General features: G+C 27.9%; 5 protein-coding genes across 5 annotated transcripts; 3 read left to right on the top strand and 2 right to left on the bottom strand.

The window, feature by feature from the left end:
- Positions 1-312: 312 nt before the first annotated feature.
- MKS88_001175 (uncharacterized protein) lies at positions 313-7304 on the bottom strand (the record flags this gene model as incomplete). Its single annotated transcript, XM_067219836.1, has 2 exons — positions 313-1184; positions 1280-7304. The coding sequence occupies 2 exons, from the start codon at positions 7302-7304 to the stop codon at positions 313-315; spliced, it is 6897 nt and encodes a 2298-aa protein (XP_067075103.1).
- Positions 7305-12334: 5030 nt separating this feature from the next.
- Positions 12335-13221, top strand: MKS88_001174 (acyl carrier protein; the record flags this gene model as incomplete). Its single annotated transcript, XM_067219835.1, has 3 exons — positions 12335-12380; positions 12680-12897; positions 13069-13221. 3 exons carry the CDS (start codon positions 12335-12337, stop codon positions 13219-13221), a joined length of 417 nt encoding a protein of 138 aa, XP_067075102.1.
- A 1424-nt stretch (positions 13222-14645) lies between these two features.
- Positions 14646-16016, top strand: MKS88_001173 (ribosome-recycling factor; the record flags this gene model as incomplete). The annotated part of the gene is made up of 1 exon (XM_067219834.1): positions 14646-16016. The coding sequence occupies one exon, from the start codon at positions 14646-14648 to the stop codon at positions 16014-16016; it is 1371 nt and encodes a 456-aa protein (XP_067075101.1).
- Positions 16017-16934: 918 nt separating this feature from the next.
- Positions 16935-18760, bottom strand: MKS88_001172 (SHS2 domain-containing protein; the record flags this gene model as incomplete). Its single annotated transcript, XM_067219833.1, has 7 exons — positions 16935-16986; positions 17171-17235; positions 17490-17602; positions 17831-17985; positions 18151-18231; positions 18351-18468; positions 18676-18760. The coding sequence occupies 7 exons, from the start codon at positions 18758-18760 to the stop codon at positions 16935-16937; spliced, it is 669 nt and encodes a 222-aa protein (XP_067075100.1).
- A 1056-nt stretch (positions 18761-19816) lies between these two features.
- On the top strand, positions 19817-20482 carry MKS88_001171 (protein P22; the record flags this gene model as incomplete). The annotated part of the gene is made up of 1 exon (XM_067219832.1): positions 19817-20482. One exon carries the CDS (start codon positions 19817-19819, stop codon positions 20480-20482), a length of 666 nt encoding a protein of 221 aa, XP_067075099.1.
- Between the last annotated feature and the right edge of the window lie 826 nt (positions 20483-21308).

The raw sequence follows: 21308 nt of genomic DNA, 5'->3' as shown, positions 1-21308 counted from the left end.
TTATCCACTCGCCAAATGGCACTTCAGCCAAGTGTGAGGAATATACCAACAATCAAAAAGATCATGATCGGGTTAATGCGACAGGAGCGCTTTTGCTCATCCGTACTATTAATATTAAGATGGTGCATTTTTAAACAAATAATTAGTTATGTTGAGGAGCACACCAAATTGCTCTGAACGGAAGGAATGCATACAGGTTTCAATCCAATATAGCTCATACGTGAGCATAGATATACACTCTTATGTGTGTTTTCCCATGTGTGTAGGTCCACCTGTGTGTAGAGTGTACCCCCATCACCACCACCACCAATGCTATAACACTTCAGGGTCTTCGTAAATCCTGAGCATTTTTTTTAAATAGCTGATGAGGCAATCTAAACAAATCATGTTTTCATTATGATAATTTCTTATTTCACTTTCACACCATCCTTTGTACGAATTTTTTTTTTTTTTTTTTTTTTTATTACCACTATTGTATGTTCTAAAATTTTTAAATATTTTTGATGAAATGTTTTTTTTGGAGGACCCAAAGATATAACCCATTTTCATGTTATTTGTATAATTCTTTTTCCTTTCTTTCTTGAAGCTTTCAATATTAGCATCATTCAAATAATCATGTTTGTCCGTATCTTCCCCCCCCTCTCGCTGCTTCCAGTTTAGCTGTAGTAACTGTTTTTCCTGATGACCCTCCACGTGGTCTTTTTCCTTTTCCATATCCTTTGCAGATTTCAACTTTTTACTGCGGAACCAAACCCCTCCCCCCCTTTGCATCCTTTCTTCACTGGACGACAAACAACAGTCATGTTGTGTCTGTTTGCACTTATCTAACAATCTATTATTAAGATCAGTACTTTGTTTTGTTCTAAATTTCTTATTGCTCTTTCTGTTAAGTTTATGATACATTTTTCCGTATTTTACATTACTACTGTTATACACATAATGCATGTACTTATCATATTTGCAATTAAAATTCAAGTAATTCATGTTTAGCTTTTTCATGATATTAGTTCTCCTCAAGTAGGTACCATTAATGCGCCCATTCGAATTTATGCAGTTATAATTTTTCGAAGTGAACGCATTATTTGAGTAATTGCCTTTTTTTGAACTCCTATTTATTAAAGACGAATAACATATATTATTCTCTACCAATTTTTTACTTTTATATACATCAAAAACTGTTTTCGCTGTACATATATTAAAATATTTTTTTTGAGCTTTTTTTTTTTTTTTTTCAAATTTAAGGGAAAATAATTATTAAAAGTAAATTTAATAAAATAACCGTAAAAATGTCTCTTCCTTTTCCTTTTTTTTAATTCTTCATCATTTAGTTGAGTACTTTTTATGTGTGTATGTTTTTCACTTAAACAAATGTTGTACAGCTCAATGAGGTCATCTATATTATTATCTTTATAACATAATAAAAAAAATAAATTTTTAAAATCCTGTACTTTATTTGCACATTTTGGCAGAAAATTTTCATACTTTTCATTGTACATTCCTTTGTTTCTTTTTTCTGATATATTTTTTTCTTTCTCTTCTTGCTCTTTACTATTTTTCTTGCCTTCTTCACGATTTGACGAATTTTCCGCACATTTTTCCTTTGACTTTTTCTGAGCATCCTTCTGCTTGACCTTCCACATACAATCTTCCTTACAACAAAATATATTTGCCATATCATACTTATACACAAAATTATGAATGCCATTTCTGTAAGCATTCTTAAACTCGGAGGAGGAAAAATACGTATTTCTTTCAGATTTTAGGATACTCCTCCTTTCATATTTACTACAACACGACTGATCATCAAGACAGCTATTATCACTTGTGTCGTAGTTATCAATTTGTTGTTGTGATGGGTTTTTTTTTTTTTTTTTTTCTTTCTTTCTTTTCTTTCTTTCTTTTCTTCTTTCATTTCTTCTTTCATTTCTTCTTTTTTTTTTTTTTTTTTTTTTTTTTTTTTTTTTTTTTTTAATGTGAATCAACTCGAGGGATATAAATCCCGCGAAGGGGGGAATTTTCATGTAGTCTTTTTTTATACCCACACACGACTGAAAGGATAACATGGACGACTGGTGAGTCAGATAGAGCATAATTTTAGGAATAAACGTCTTGTTACTTCTTCTACTACTACTACTACTACTGCTACTGCTGCTTCTACTGCTGCTTCTGTTACGATTGTCGTTCTTGTTCTTTATTATTCTCGTTTTACCATTTTTCCAGCATCCATGTTCAATTTGAAATTTTTCAAACAATCTCACATTTATCATAAAATTAATAGCCACATCAATTAAGGACATACCACTGCACAACCATGACAAATATTTATTACTGTACTCAAGCTTACACATTAATTTATAACAATCGTATATTTTTTTATAAAACATTTTCACCTTATTTTTCTCTTCTTTTTTAGTTATATCTGTGCACTTGCTTTCCTTATAATAATGAAGATTTCTTTTGGTATTCTCATCGCTATTATAGTCTATATCATTTGCTGAACTGTTCATAATTTCTTCCTTGTCACATTTGCAAATAGGACGTCTCCTCCTCTTCTCTTCTTCCTGTACAGGAGGAGCAGGACTAAGACCACGTGCTCCTCTAATCTGTTTGCATAACTCCAAGCATTCACTCCATTTAATACGTTCACATTTCCTATATCGCTTACTCTTCATTAAATCGTTTAACTTGTTTTTATCTCCATCTTCAAAATTTTCCATCTCATCTGTTCTCTCCCTGTGTAATATCCCTACACAATGGTTAGCAGCCCTCCCCCCTAATTTTGTATTGAATTCTTTTTTCTCATCCATAGTAGCACTATTATGTTGTATGACTGTGTTGCAGATATATTCTTGTTTATCATCGTCTTCAACGAACTGCATAATTTTACTATTCCTTTTAGCACTTTGATCCTTTTTTAATTCTGTATATCCTAAATCACCATTAGATTTTCCACTTGATAAATAAACATTACTTTCTTGTAAAATGTTTTTTTCATTATCTTGTCCTTCATAATGATTGCACTCGCATTTGTCATTCGTACTCTTTGTTTCTTCATTTGAACAATTATAATGCGCAGTTAAAAATAATTTGTCTTTATTCCCCATCTCTACATTAACAGTAGGGATAGAATTTAAAAAAAACATACTGCTCAAACAATTATATGCCACTTCGGATGTAGTTGCATTTTCCTCCTCTGTTAAACTACTTTTTGAAGATAAATTTTTATATGCCTTGTTGATGTCCAAAAAAAGATTAATATCGTGATAAATATAAGCGTCATACGAACTGATAAACTGCTTAATGATTTTAATATTACTCATGCTTTTAATGCGTTTATTACCTTTAATACTATTAACGCTTTTCACATTATTAATATTCCTTACACTGTTAATGCTTTTCATATTATTAATACTTCTAATACCTTTAATGGTCTCCCCTTTGTTGTTTAAAAGGCGAAATTCCAAATTTTTCGCCTTTTCATCATAAAAAAATATTCCATGTTCATAATTTACCTTATTTAAATAGTTCGTATCAAAAGAACAATAATTTAATTTTTTTAGATCTTTTAATATTATAGACTTGTTTAATTTTTTTTTTAATTTGTACACAGAAGAATTATGTTTTTTCAACATAGATAAAATTCTATTATTATTATTATTATTATCATTCATATCGTCTGCTGATACATCATTTGACCATGTATCGTTTAATAAAATCTCTGATCTGTCCATATAACTCCTGTTCCATTTCGTAATATAATGAACTATTGAAATCTCTTCTTTATAATAATTATTTAGTAATTTATATATATATGAATTATTGAAAATATAATTTTTTAATTTTTTAATATAATGATTTTTCGCTTTAAGTGTTTTATGCATAAGTGTGTTTCTCCCAGCTACATTTACAACGGAGCACAAAATGTACACATTTTTGAAAAATTCAAAAAGGACATCTATATACGAAATTATAAAATTAAAAATATTAACTAGGTAAATATACTTCGCTATCATCTTATTGTACTCACTGCTCGATAGCTCATCGAAATTAGTTAACTTGTCGTCCTTCACACCATTTATCCGTGCGTTTTGCCATCTTTCGCACTTATTAGCACTGGTTGGTCTCCTGCAGCTTCGGTAAGACTTGGACTTACACCAACAGTTTTGGATGCATTCCTTACCGCACTCACAATTACCGCTTCCTTCACAGGAGTCATTTGAAGTGGTCACATATGAAACATCATCAAAGTTATTGTAACAAAGATGGATATCATTCCTCTTTATATTTTCCGAACATTGGTCCTGGATCCTCATCTTATTCTTCCCCTTGCACACAGTTTCGTAAAAACTGTTGAAATAATTTTTTGGAAATACTTTACTCCCACGTATATCGGGCTCTAAATAGTTCATTCCCCTTTCTGAGCAAAACGCATCTGCGTAGTTATTTCCGCTAGTACTATCAAGTATGAAGCTACTAAAATGGATCAATAAATACTGGAGATAGGTCTGAAATACATTGTAAATGTACGACTTGTCTAACTTCTTTTCATTTCTCTTTTTTGTTTTAATTATTTTATTGTAAATATATTGCTCACTGTATTTTCTGTTCATAAAGTACTGAAAAAATATATTCATGTTATATATTAAGCTGTTACACGTACAATAATTGGTCTTTATTTTTTGAAAATTTCCACCTGTCAAATTTTTCCGTCTTATTTGTTCCACCTTCTTTAAAAAGGCTACATTCGTATTCACGTTATCGCTATAGCTTGGTAATTTCAAATAATTATTCAGATTATTCTCTTCCAAAGGGGAGTCGTTCCACTCATATATTTGTTCATACCACTCCGTGTGGTTATTCTTTATCGGTTTGTTCGTATGCACATTTTCATTTTCTTCTAAAATGGAATGGTTAAAATACGGAGTTGTACATTCATTATTTGTTGTAAATTTATTTTTATACACACAATTAGGATTAGCTGTGTTATTAGGACGTGCCCACTTTTCACTATGACAAATAACTTCCTGTTCATTAATGTTAAGCACCTGCTTCTGCTTATGATTCTGCTTACTTCCACACTCTCCTACCCATAAATCATGCGTGTTAATACAATTTTTTTTTTCAATTAATATATGTTCCTGATGGTTATGATGGCAATACCTTCTGTTCACATTAGTACTGTGCCGTAATTTTACTTTTTCAGTCGTACTGTTAATAATAGAATCATGATTACTTTTACAATAGTCTAAGCAATTAATAGAGTTCGACGTGTGCGAAGTATTACTTGGGATACAATTACCCGCATACATAACTTTTTGAAATATGTTTTTTATGTAATAATTGTACATAGGATAGAATCTAGAATCGTATCCATAATTGCATCCATAATTGCATCCATAATTGCATCCATAATTGCATCCATAATTGCATCCATAATTGCATCCATAATCGCATCCATAATCGCATCCATAATTGCATCCATAATTGCATCCATAATTGCATCCATAATCGCATCCATAATCGCATCCATAATCGCATCCATAATTGCATCCATAATTGCATCCATAATCGCATCCATAATCGCAGCTAAAATCACATAGAGAATTAGGAAATTTATTCAGACTGTTCATACGATGATTCTTATAAGGGGACAACGTTTTCCCACTTTTATATAGGTAATCGTCATACTCACCGACACATCGATCGTTTCTCTTCCTGTAGGATATACTGTTACTAGTTATTGTGTAACTGCGCTGGAAAGGAGTACAATCAAGAGGAGAAGAAGACGGTGTACCCTTCTTATCCCCCTTCTGAAATACGTTTCTATCGTTACGAGAAACTCTTCTATCCTTCGGGATATAACATTGTTCAGAATTATAATAATCGTTATCAAAAGACAACAAGAATAAAAAGAAAAACATTTTCTCACTAATTCCTAGAATTCCACAAATAATTGCATATGCTGTTAATTTACATCTCTCACTATTAGTAGTTTTAATACAGAGATATCTATTTATCATTTTAATGATTTTTTCATATTTTTTTTTTTCCTTTTCTATATTATATTTTTCTACTTTCTTTTTCAGGAAATTCTTTCTACTATTATATAAATCACTCATAATATTTAAAAATATTTTTTTTTTTTCTTCTACGGAATCGTCAAGAATATTATTCTCTATTAAGATATGTTTATAAAAGAAATTTAATCTTTCAAGCATTACATCGTTCATGTTATTTATTATTATATTTTTTTTAATACCCCGATAATTTGCACATCCCTTATGCACATGTGTATCGGAGCGCTTCGCACTCTCTGCCCTTCCTTCTTTAGCATCACCATCACGACCATCTTTTCTTTTTTTCTTTTTATTTTTTTTTTCCCATTTTTTAAAAGGACAGTTAAGTTTAACTTCTTCACTCTGCGCATTCCCTCTGCTAACATTTTTACAGCATATATTTTTATTTAAATCACAAAGGGTTTTTCTATATATCAACGCCTTACAATTCCTTTTCCTTTTTTTTTTCTTCTTTCCATTATTTAGAAAAAAGCCCTTTTTTATGGTATTCCCACTTGATATTGAAAAATTCCCCTCATCATTACCATCATCACTATCATTATTATGCATGCCTTTACTTAAATTTACTGCTGAAATCTTTGATGATTCCACGTTTTTGTGTTTTCCATTCCATTTTCCCGAACACTGATTATTTTTACTACGGTATGTCTTACTACTACATTTGTTATTATACTTTTCGTTTAATTTTTTCAAACTATAATAATATTTTCTCAAGTACTTACCAATCCTTACTGACTGTTGAAAACCTAGAAAAGTCAAATCCCCCTTTCCTTCCTTGAACGGCCAAATATTTCGAATTTTCTTTTTAGGTGTCCTGGCACCATGTCTCATGTAAATAATATTTGTAATAATTTTAAACTCGAAATAGTTAAATATACATTTTTTACATATGGTTATATTTTTTAAAAATTTTTTCGAATTTTCGTAACAACAGGAGTAGTAACTCTTTCCTGACTCACATGAATTATCTGTACTGACTGAGTGGTGCGATTTTGGAATTATTTTTTCCTTTTTATCTTTTTTTATCTTTTTTTCAGTTTTTTCTGTTTTTTCTGTTTTTTCAGTTTTTTCTGTTTTTTCAGTTTTTTCAGTTTTTTCTGTTTTTTCTATTTTTACTTTTTTTTTTTTTTTTTTTTTTTTTTTTTTTTTTTTTTTTTTTTTCTCATAAAAAGAGAAAAAATAATCCCCGTTCTCTTCCCCTGCTTCGTCTTCCTTCCTTTTTAGCATTTCGCCAAGCAAGGAGCTCGTTCGGGGAGCGATCTATCTATCTATCTATCTATCTATCTATCTATCTATCTATCTATCTATATATATATATATATATGTACGTACGTGTGTATATATATGCGTGTTATATGTGGATATGTACAGGGGTGTATTATACACACACGTAAGCACAAGTATACATATAAAAGAAATATATATATACAATGCGAATATATACATACAACGCAAATATATACATATAATCGAATATATACATACAACGCAAATATATACATATAATCGAATATATACATACAGTAGGAATATATGTACAAAATATGAATATGTACGTGTAATATATTTTTTTACATATAAGGTGAGTATGATAATCTGATAACATGTTCACTCACTAACGGTAAGAAATCGCAAACGTGACTTCATTTGCTAATATTCATCTTTTTCCAAGTACAACAACAAAAAAAAAAAAATAATAATAATAATAAATAAAAAAGAGGAAATATAATATAAATAATTAAATAAAAAAGCAGTGATAAAAATAAAAATATATAAACCTAAAAATGTACTTTGACCTTTATGCTTAAAACCGACGGGCAATTTGTACATGCAAAAAAACGTGATGGCTATATATAAGTATATGCGTATACATATGCATATGAATATTTATATATATATATATATATATTTGTGTTCCCTTTGTACATTGTGCTTAATGATGTATGTCGAGCTGACCTTGTTAATAATCAACTTATGTAAGGTATTCGTTCAATTAAAGGTGTAGCTAAAATGATTTAGAATTGTTTCCCCATTCGTAAACGGTTGCTCATATGGTAAATGTAACATCTTTTAGTTATTCTTTTGTTTTCCGTTTTTCCCTTTTTATTTCTGTTCCTTTTTGTCCTCTTTTTTTTTTTTTTTTGTTTTTTGATTTTTCTTCCTAATTATTTCGAGATCGCTTCCTTATCTCTTTTGCTACGTAAATCGCTTGGTTTCTCTCCCTTAGAATGCCGTTTCGTTTTTCTTGTTTGTAATTGCAATTTCGTGAATATTAATTTGCATATACGTACGTGTATATGTCATGTAAAATGATAAAAAAAAAAATATATATATATTTTTTTTTTTTTTTTGTATTCCTTTTTTGTTCACTTGATCCTCATTCGTCAATACATGTTCACTGTTCTCTTTTTTTTTTTTTTTTTTTTTAATTTTCAAATTAAAGTTATTCCTTGCATGTTCATAATTTTTTTTTTCATCTTTTAAACACATGTTATGAAATGTAATGAAAAAGAATGTACGCACAAATATTTCGTAGACTGTATTTAAATATACGTATATGTAAGGGTAAATGTATGTATAAGTAAATACATGTATATATGTATGTATGTATGTATTTATATATGTATTTATGTTTGTATTTATATATGTATTTATGTTTGTATTTATGTATGTATTTATATATGTATTTATGTTTGTATTTATGTATGTATTTATGTATGAATTTATGTATGTATTTATGTATGTATTTATGTATGTATTTATGTATGTATTTATGCTTGTATTTTTGCATGTATTTATGTATGTATTTACGTATATACTTAAATATGCGATTTAGTACGAGTAAAAACAAAGGAACATTTGCAGTCAGACGTACAGGAATGTATTTGAATGTAATTGTTGCTTTGGGGACTTTTGTATTTCTTTATTTTTTTTTTCTTCTAAATAATAAAATGTAGTTAAAGATTAATAAAAAGGCATAAACGAGTAGTTAAAAAAGCAAAAGGGGGGAAGTGTAATGTGAATGTTAGGCGTATGAACCTTTTAAATGTATGGCGTGTATACAAGAACATATGCATATATTAGTACATGTAAAAATGCGACACACCTATGCGTATTAACACATGAATTATGTCTGTGTTTAAATATGTAAAAGTTTGTATTTGTGTAAATATATACATACATATATGTACGTACATATGTATACGTACATATGGATACATACATATACATACGTACATATGGATACATACATATATATACGTACATATGGATACATACATATATATACGTACATATGGATACATACATATACATACGTACATATGGATACATACATATATATACGTACATATGGATACATACATATACATACGTACATATACATACGTACATATGGATACATACATACGTATATACTTAAGTACTATTGCGCAAAGTGTGAATGTGCGAATGTGTAAGCATACGAAAGTACCTTTATTATTAGCCCAGTGAAAGGGCGGATATCGCCTGTACAAGACATGTAATAAATATATTTCTTTGCATAAAAGAAATTTGAGAATTTTCTTTTCTTTGTGATTTTCCCGTAAAAAAGTATAAAATTAAAAAATCCGTGAGCAACAATAAAAAAAAAAAAAAAAAAAAAAAAAAAAAAAAAGAGAAACACAAGAGCAAAAAGGCCAAAAAGCAAAAAAGCAAAAAAGCAAAAAAGCAAAAGAAACGAAAAAACGAAAAAATGAAAAAATGAAAAAATGAAAAAAAGGAAAACGAAAAAAATGTACAAATAAATACATATACACTTTTTATACGTATTTATGGGTGTTTATGTATATATATTACATGTTCACGAATGATTGTGTATTTACTTATATGTGTACATTTGAATGTACACATATTCACACACTATTATTTGGCACATTTATTGCTAAAAACATCAGGGAAATTTTATTTTTAAGTTTTTTCATAATTTATTTTTATTTTATTTTTATTTTTTTCTTTTTGTGAAAAATTCGTTTATATATTTGTAGCCCATCTGAACAGATTAAAAATTTGCAATATTTGCAATAGGGTATTGTCAACTTTCATGTGCTCATATGTTTTATTTTGAAAAACTATATAATATTAATTGCGACGCTCGGAAATATTACGTTATAAAGGGGAACCCATCGTACGTTAGCAACATGTTTAAAAAATTATCAATATATATACATATATATATATATATATATATGCAATTAACGGTATATAAGCATATATATACACATACATATACACTTCGAATTAAGCAAGAATATAGACTGAAAGATTAAAAAAAAAAAATAAATTGTTCGTCTGATAAACTGATTTTAACCGTAGAAAGATGAAAATTTTAACGCACGCAATAAAAATGAAAAGGGAATTCCAACATAAAGTATAACATAAGCGTTCTAGCGTGTTCACATACGTAAGTACGTTTGATATATATATGTACATGTATATATATATACACATCACGATTCGACTACGAACGGAAGCAACTGCGTAGACAAATAATTATTCATTCCCAACACACATGTTTTTATAAAAACAGAGCAGCTAAATAAACAGTTAAACATGGCACAATACATATCGTAAGATTTGAAAAAGAATTATAAAAAAAAAAAAAAATTATTTCCTTAAATGGTTAAATAGTTCATGGGACTAGATTAATCTGCTATAAATTATCAATTTTTGCAGAGTTTGAAACCAAATATTTAATGTTTACATATGCTTATCATATGCTTAACATAAGCTGAACAATATTTGTAAAAGTAGTATACTATACGACATGAAATGAAAAAAAGGATAAACGACTAAAATATGTATATATTATATACATACTCACATAGCTACATTATTCTCCCGCTGGAATTATGTGCACATACATATTTCTTTTCATAAACCAAACATGTATTTTTATACTCCATTTATCCTTTCCTTTACCATTTATTTATTCCACTTAAAAAAAATAGAGTTTTTCTGATCACTTTTGTAACAATATACGGTGGATGGAACAATTTTCTTTTTTTTTTTTAAATAGGAACAATATCGTTTCACTTTTAAGTAATCGCGACTGCTTTGATATAATGATGACACATATTATAACGAAAAAAGCAAAATACAAATTAAGTCGACAAAATAATGTAAGAAGTATGTACAAAAAAGTATAAGCATAATTAAACTACACATATAGATGGAGCGTACTGGTATGTAAAAAAATACAATAGAATATACATTCTGTGCCTTCTCTTTTTTCTTAACTTTCATGTGCTATAACATTCGTTTTTGAGGCTAAGAGATCATAACTTTTGGCGGTGTTCCCATGTGTTTCACGTGTTTTTTATACCTTTTTTCGCGCATTTTTTATACCTTTTTTCGCGCATATTTTATGCCTTTTTTCGCGCATATTTTATGCCTTTTTTCGCGCATATTTTATGCCTTTTTTCGCGCATATTTTATGCCTTTTTTCGGGTATTTTTTATACCTTTTTTCGCGCATATTTTATGCCTTTTTTCGGGTATTTTTTATACCTTTTTTCGCGCATATTTTATGCCTTTTTTCGGGTATTTTTTATACCTTTTTTCGCGCATATTTTATGCCTTTTTTCGGGTATTTTTTATACCTTTTTTCGCGCATATTTTATGCCTTTTTTCGCGTATTTTTTATGCCTTTTTTCGCATGTTTTTTGCACCTTTTTTACGTATCTTTCTTGACTCATTGCTGAATGCTCTGAACGTATAACGTATACTTTTCGAGATAATCTACGATTGTATATATTTTTTTATTTTTTTACTACAGTTACAACGTGCCTTTTGAATTGACTTAATTATTAATAACGTTATATTTTTTTTTTTTGTTTTTTGCTATATTGTATTTCGTTTTATTGTGTTGTGTTTTTCCATTTATTTTATTTTGTTTTATTTTAATTTGGTTCTCTTTTTTTTTCCTTTTCTGCTCGCATTATTTTATTTTTTTCCCCATCAAAAAGTTCGTATCTCCAGTTGTTTGCGTTAGAACGTACATGCTGCATTGTTTATATATATATATATATATATATATCAGATACAAATTAGCATATATACATAAACCTATGAATTTTAAATTTACACGTACATTACTACATCATTACGTCCTACACATCAAGTAAACAAGGAGGTATATAGGCTCTCTTTTTCGATACGATAAGCAAAAAAAAAAAAAAAAAAAAAAAAAAAAAAATTATTTTTTTGCCGTTTTTTAAGATGAAGATTATGCTCCTTTTCCTTCTTTTCCTATACTGCGTAAATGGTATGTATGTTGCATAATTCTTTGTCGATTTTTCCCTTTTTTTTCGAAATATTTTTAACTTCAAAGGAGTAATTAACGAGAGAAGGGATGCGCATATATATGAAGTGGCACCCGTAGAGGCACACATATACATGTACATACAGGAATACATACATGCATATGTACGTACAGCCAATCACACTGAAAAAAGCTATTAATAGCAAAAATACTTCTTGCATATAGACATAAATAGTACTATTATACACAATGCCAACGAAGACGCACACACCACTCATTTTTTTTTCTTCTTTTTTATGAAGCTTTTAAAAATACTCTAAAAGACGGAGTCTCGTTACAGATTTTTAAAAAAACAAAGAATGATTTAAGTGTCAATTACACGAAAAAGGACAAGGACTTTTTACGAAGAAAACAGATAGGTAGTTCGTTAAAAAGTACATTTGATGATATCAAGCAGATAATTTCAAAGCAGCTATCAGTGGAAGAAGATAAAATTCAAACCGATTCAAATTTTACCAAAGTGAGATATGAGAAATACACAGACTACGGGGCTTTTCGAGGCGTCTAACATATGTGTTATGTGGGTATATGTGTATGTATATACATGCACTTGTTTATACCTCCATGTGTGGCTGCTTTTTTAGTCCATGTTTATAGCACTATACACTTTCTCCCACCTTACCGTTCGCAGGACCTAGGAGCAGATAGCTTAGATCTCGTCGAACTAATCATGGCCTTGGAGGAAAAATTTAGTATCACCATTTCCGATCAAGATGCCCTCAAAATCAATACAGTTCAAGATGCCATTGACTTTATAGAAAAGAATAAAAAGCAGGATGCATGAGAAATGTATGGTGAGCACGTTCGTAAGCATGTGTGAAGTAGTAAGGAACTTACTGATATATTGTTGCACAAGTAGACAGACAAAAAGATACATCCTTTGAAAATGTATCTTACAGATGGGAGGAAAAAAAAAAAAAAAAAAAATATATATATATATACATACATGTGTATACCTATTCTTAAGTAGTTCTCTTAAATAGCTGTTCTTAATTTTTTTTTTTTATAATAATGTCTAATTTGCAAATTTCGTTTAAACATATATACTAAACTGTTACGAGAAAAATATACTACATATGCCTTTTTTTTTTTTTTTATTTCATTATATACTTTTATAAAAACGACCATGTATTTTTAAAAATCCACAATTTTTGTGGGGAATGGAATGTATCAAGGAATGTGGTTCTTTTGTTGTTAACTTGTAAAAAATTGGAAAAAAAAAAAAAATATATATATATATATATACAAATATATTTATTTAAAAAAGTGCATCCCTCAATACAAGTAATCCCAAATAATAACGAACGAGAATAATTATTTCTTATTTTTTTTTTTTTTTTTTTTTTTTTTTTTTTTTTTTTTTTTTTTTTTTTTATTTTGAATTGCATAAAGTAGTTAATATTTCTTATATTTCATATATGTTCGCTTGAGTATTTGTATACATGCAACTGTGCAGTATGTTATGCCATTAACTACTTACCCCTCCTCCGCGGCTGCTGCTGTACTTATTATCTTCTTTTTTTTGAAAAAATTAATCAATATATTGAAAAGCAAAGGATGTGCACACTATCAGTATAAGAGGCTACTATTTGCGTATGTATACGTGTATGTGTATGTACTTATGTGCAAATGTTCACTAACTGGTTTTAAGGGCGCAGTTGGGACTCTTATCTTAAAATGACAAAACGGCTTATAAGATGCTCTCCCTTTAACGAGCTAAAGTTATAACAAAGATTAGTTTCAATTTCTCGGATTTATTAATTATATAATTTGATTATAAAAGGGGAAAGTATTTATAAATGATCAAATACGTTCATAATAAAAAAAAAAAAAAAAAAAAAAAAAAGTTAAAATTAAAATGCAAATACATGAATATAAGTAGAAATGCGTTCAAATATATAAAAATGCTTGAGCTATGGGTGTACTATTGATGAAGTAGCAGCTTCTTTTCATACTAATTAATTATTAATATTTAATGCACAATTTCTTCAACCTTTTTCTAACACTCAGTAGAAGCCAGACGGATGCTACTTAACCCCCCTCCCAAACGGCGCACTGTCGATTAGGCGCCCCATGACAACTTCAAAGGAGAACGCATGATGATGTTTTGAAAATCAAAAAAAGAAAAAAAAGAAAATAACTAAGAAAACGAACAGAGCAAAGGAAACTAAGAAAGCTAAATAAACTTTAAAAATTAGAATTAATAAAATGATTCTGCACTACTGCCTTTTTTTTGCTCTCCTTTCCAGTGTTATAACTAACTGTTACAGCATACACTTGAAAAAACAGCTAAAGTATATCTCCCTCTCAATTAATGGAAATCAAACCTCAATTTCCTTTATAAAAAGAAGCTTAAATAGAAGGAATTCTTTAAATAGAATTCACAGATTGAAATATAACAAAATTGGTAGTGAGGGAAAAACAGAGAATAGTCATTATTATACTTTATATGCACATAAAAAAAAAAAGAAAAAAAAAATAGATAAAGTAGAAGAGCATTTAAAAAATCAACTAACAAATAAAGGAGTGCAAAAGAATAAGTGGGAGCAAGGAGAAGAGTACCATGAAACACCAGACAACGAAGATGAACAGGAAATCGAAGCAGAGGATGAGGATGTAGATGAAGAAGAAGATGTAGATATAGGCATAAACTTTGATGTAGACGGTGCTGAGATATATCCAATGAGTCCTTATGCAAGTGAAAAAAGGAGGAAAGAGAAAAACAGTAAAGCAATGACAAATGATGGCGCAAACACTGGAGGAATCACCAGACGAGAGGATTCATTTACACTTAAAAATTATAAAATAAAAAAGAGTTTGAGGGAATCTATAAAAATGGATAACAAGGATGATAGTGAAGATGCGGGGTATTACGAACAGGAAGTTAAAAAACGTCAAACAGGTGAAATCGGAGAAGGTAGTGAAGAAGATATTACTGAACATAGCATTGAGAATAATGGAAGTGATGATAGTGTTGAGGACAGAAGTGATGGTACTGATGGCCTTGATGATGACAGTAACGAGAATGATGAAACCATCACTGAAGAAGACTTTGAAAATCTAAACAGAATGTGCAGTGAGAAAATGAGCAAGGTGTACAATTATATCAAAAGAGAATCGTACAGATTTAATTTAAGTAACGTCTCTAGTGTTATGTTTGAAGATGAAAAGGTAAAAATCAACGAACGAATTTACACAATTAGACATATATGTCATATCAAGAAAAAAGAAAATTTATTTACTATCACACCATATGATTCTTATTTTGTTAATTTTATTTATCAACATTTTGTAAAAGAATATAATGAGTTAAAGTTTTACATTAAAGATAAATCCGTTTATGCTGTTGTACCTCCCATATCTGAAAATTTAAAAAATGAAATTAAAATTAAAATAAAAAGCAAAATTGACGATGCTAAAGTAACCTTACGAAATGTTAGAAAACAATTGATAGACAAATTAGAAAAGATCAAAAATCAAATAGGTAAGGACATATATTTTAAGCAGAAAAATTACATACAAAGTTTGCACGATCAGACTAAAAAACAAATTGAGAAATTATTTGAAGAGTTTAAGTGATGATAGTATATGTCCTTTAGCAATTTCATCATTAGAACATGGGGTTTGTGGGGAGGGAGATGGGGCATCAAGTGATTACGCTTGGTCCTTTTTGCGTTAATAGCGGTACATTGTTATGTTGTTTCATTGGCATATTCTTTTATTACATTTTTGCACCATTACTTTGCACGTTTAGGCATAATTTTAGCGTAGTTTTAGCATAATTTAATTATTACTTTAGTTTTAATATTTTTAATTAATTTTTTTTTTTCTGTTCAACTCTTACGTTTATTTGGCAAAATTATATACCTATATTCATTCATTCATTCATTCATTCTTAAACTCATTTACTCATTCAAAAAAAAAAAAGGAAATCTTTAAATACAAAATTGGAAAAAAAAGGAGGGCGCGCATCACATATGCGCACGCACGCATGAATGAGTAAAGGAACAAATGGGCAAATAATTAAATATATGAATATATACGTATAAATGTATGAATATATACGTATAAATGTATGAATATATACGTATAAATGTTGAATATATATGTATAAATGTATGAATATATACGTATAAATGTATGCATATATACGTATAAATGTATGAATATATACGTATAAATGTATGAATATATACGTATAAATGTATGAATATATACGTATAAATGTATGAATATATACGTATAAATGTATGAATATATACGTATAAATGTATGAATATATACGTATAAATGTATGAATATATACGTATAAATGTATGAATATATACGTATAAATGTATGAATATATACGTATAAACGTATGAATATATACGTATAAATATATGAATATATATGTATAAATATATATGTATATATATACATACACAAATGTACGCATATGCACATTCACATGTGCACCAAAACAAAGCATAAAAATAATATCTCTTTTTTGAGCTCCTATATATGACCAATTAACTTAACATTTGAGCCTGTATCCGAGGAAGTAACACTACAAAAAGAGGGGAGGTAAAAAGGGAAATATGTATGCCAAACATAATGCCAAGTAATATGTCAAATTAAAAGGAAAAAAAAAAAAAAACAAAAAACAAAAAAGACATAAAAAATGAAACTTTTTAAACGTAAAAAATATTTATACAAATAAACATATCTTGTTATCTCTTTTTCGTGCGTACTTTTTTATAGTAAAATTCATAACATCATTTATAGAATATATCTTATTATCCCTTCGAAATGTGTTCTATGAAAAGAAAGAACAGAAAAAAATTTATTAAAGAGATGAAAAAAAATATGAACTGTTCAGGTCGTTCGGTTAAAATTTTCAATTTTCGCGAAAAAGAATAAACAAACACATGAAAAAAAAAAAATAATAAATAAAATAATAAATGGGAGAATGGGAAGTTAGATAAATAGGAAAATGGACAAATAGACATATGGGATGAGAGACAAATGGACAAATGAATAAAGAAGAAAAAGGGGGAAATTGCCAATTACACTTTTGTGGTCATAACGAAAATACTTTAACATCTCTTCAAAGTATGTTGCCTCAATAATATGAAAAAAGTTTAAATAAATTTTCGAAGGTTCAATTTTATTTATTTTAACTTCTAAAAAGAATTAAAAAAAAAAAAAAAAAAAAATTAAAATTAAAATTATCTTTACAAATATTTTACGTACAAAGGTGTCTTTTGCTATTTAAGCAAATAATTTCGTTATGGAGCTTAGTATATGTACCTCCAAAAAACGAACGACATATACTATAAAGAACACTGCTTTATGTATTCATTTCATAAACATTCATAACATATATTGAACGTCTTACGTTCCAATCTTACTTATTCTGCTGTTTTCCTTTAAAACCAAGTTTAAAAGCTTAAAACTAATTTTTAAAAACATAACTGATGAATCACCGCTAATAATTTTCGGTTCCTTCTCCTTTAATTTAATATCTGTGAAGCACAAGCTAAATCCTTCTACATCGTGGTTTACTCTAAATATTTAAAAAAAAAAAAAAAAAAAAAAAAAGAGTAAACAATTCTTACATTAGTAAGATCAGCAGTATTATACTACGACAATAACACTTCTATAATTCACATATATATATATATATTTAATCAATGTAATGTAAAATGTTTCTTATTTTTTTACTAATTACTTTAACATAAATTTGGATAAATAAATACTTATGCCATCCTTTGCGTTATTTAAAGATTGTGGTGGTATCTGAGCTATGCAACTATTTGAATATATAAAAAATTAAAATGAATATATATGAGAGGGAAAAAAATACCAGTAATCAAGTGAGTCTAAAATATGTACACGTAGTAAATTTTTAAAGGAAAAAATATTTCTTACCTTATGCTTACTATATTAAATGTTTTTTTTTCAATTATTAGATCTGAGTTATCAAAAATTCCTAGCAGTGTACTTCTTATAGACTTAAATTTGGGTATGTACATTAAGTGGTAATATTCTTGAAACAAAAATAAAAGAAAAAAAAAAAAAAGGAAAAGAAATGAAATGATTGCAACAGTGTTTGTAGAGATGAACTATTTAATAGAGAAAAAAAAAAAAAAAAAAAAAATTTAGGGTGAACTACTTATCGTTAAACCGATGTACGTATGTATGTATACACACAAAATGTGTATGCTCTCCTTTCTTTTTCGGCTCAAAATTTAACCTTCATTGAACTTGTTAATGATCTTTTCCAACTTGTTCGTTCTTAACGCTTTTGACTTCTTTACATACCATGGATTTTGTGCCATGTTATACCTTTCTTGTAGGAGCAAGTAAATATTAAAAATTCACGTAAAAGGATTACTTCTTTTTCTCTGAGGCATCCTTACATAATTATATGCGCATTCGTATATATGTCAAGTGTATATATTACAGACATATGTATACATATTAATATATATGCACCAAATGTATTCATTTGTATCCGTATATATATATGTATAAAAAGAGAAATAGTCAGCAACTTCAAGCGCTTCTTTAAGTGTATAATTTAAAAATAACAAACATTGTAAAATTTATTTTCATCATTAGGCGTATTTCAACTGTTAATCAAATTCTACATATAAATATGCCATATTTGCGAACAGCATGTGATTTGGTATCACGAACTTAAGCAAATAGGGATATATAAATAAGTAAATATATATATATAAATAAGTAAATATATATATATAAATAAGTAAATATATATATATAAATAAGTAAATATATATATATAAATAAGTAAATATATATATATAAATAAGTAAATATATATATATATAAATAAGTAAATATATATATATATATAATAAGTAAATATATATATATATAAATAAGTAAATATATATATATATATATACATATACATATATATTAATTTTCAATAAGATATATTAGTTTTTTTTTTTTTTTTTCGCGTTACCGTTTTTCCTGTACCGTGCAGGTAAATTTTACAATACTGTACGCATACACTTAAAAAGAAAACATTTCTTTTCTTTTTTTTTTTCATTTCATTTTATTTTTTTTTTATTATTGTATTTTCTAAAACTTTTTCTGAACAACTCAGAAAAATTCCGCGATATTTTATTACGTACATGTACATTTTATATGTAAAGTTTTTGTTCTTTTTTTACAATTTTACGTAAAATTTTACATGTAAATATGAGAGGAGAGAAAACAATTAAGCCCACTTGATATAACCTTCGCCCAAAAGGAAATTCATAATATATTCATAAAATTGGCATTATTGACGGTATTCAAAATATTTGTAATATTCGTATAATCCTTGATAATTTTATGGAATTATTGAGAAAATAAAAAAAATGGGAGGTAGAAAAACCATTTTTCTTTTATTTTATCAGCTGTTTATAACTTCTGCACTGTGCAGTAAAAACCTAATTCAATTAAATTATCAAATAAATTCGTATTCGTTAGATAATAAAAATTATAAAGAATGGAATAATATAGGAACATTTATATTAAACAAAAATCAAATATTTAATACATCAAATACGCATGTAGAGGAAAAAAGAAAACTTATTGAAAAATTAAAGGAAGGGAAATTCGATTATGTTTTATTTCAGTTATGCTATGATACAAAGCAACAAACATGTATACAGACATATGCTGATAAAAGCAAAGTTCATAATGTTGACAACTTTGCACTTTTAGTAGGATTAAATAATAATTATATACCATATGTGTTTAATTATAGAACACATAAACAGCATAATGATGAAAACATTCATATATTCTCGGAGTTGTTTATGGTTAAAGTTTCTTCAGTATCAGTGTCCATTGACTTACATAATTTAAAAAAAGCAGAGGGCAATGTAAAACCAAAAAATAAAGAAAATGAACAAGAGAAAGAAAAAGAAAAACCCTTATCCTTTATACGTAAATACTGGATTTATATAGCCATATTTTTTTTATCCTTATCTATATCAAAACATTTCACAGAAGATATGCAGCAGCCGACCAATAGGTAAACATAACCATCAAAGAGACCTTAAAGCGACTTTTTTTCAAAAATGGTAAATGGACTATATTGTAGAATTGCTCCCTAGTGAACATGCGTACATGTGTGCATGAACATTGTAGTATTAACTTTTTAACAAGTTATGAAATATTTTTTTTTTTTGTGTATAAATATTTAATTGTTTCCACGTGCAGTCCTTACTTTGCATGCGGAAAATAAAACATTGAAGCAGCTTGAAAGCTAACACGTCGTTTGTACATGTGTACATATACATGCTCGTATATATATGTGTGCATATATGTGTAAATATACGTACATTCTTAAATATATTTGTTTTATAAACGCAGAGCAAATTGTGGAATTTTCCAGTTTTGCACCCATCAATAAAACAAAGAGACATAAAAAAATAGGAAAAAATAAATTAAAAAAGTACAATAGCTATAGAGAATGCTATTTTTATTAATGATATTAATTAATCGGTAACTTCTAAAATTAAAATTGCACTAACTCAAATTACGGAGAAGTTTTCTTAAATATTTTTATGTGAAAAGAGGGATAGGAAATATATTCCTTACCTTCAATTTTTTTTTTTTTTTTCCTCTTTTGTCCACTATGATGAAATAATAGAAAGCTCTTCTAAGACATAACCGAATGTTGTGATCATAAATATGCTCCAATATATAACATATTGGAATAGGAAAAAATTATATGGATAAATATATATATATATTAACAGAGAAAAGACAAGGATTATAGCACATGCTAAGGTTTTATAATTTTTTTTTTTTTTTTTTTTTTTTTACAAGCAGAAATGTCGCTGTAGAATTTATATTTTC

Source organism: Plasmodium brasilianum, chromosome 4, assembly GCF_023973825.1.
Source record: "Plasmodium brasilianum strain Bolivian I chromosome 4, whole genome shotgun sequence".
Lineage (NCBI taxonomy): Eukaryota > Apicomplexa > Aconoidasida > Haemosporida > Plasmodiidae > Plasmodium > Plasmodium brasilianum.
This window is presented reverse-complemented; position numbering and strand designations above follow the sequence as displayed.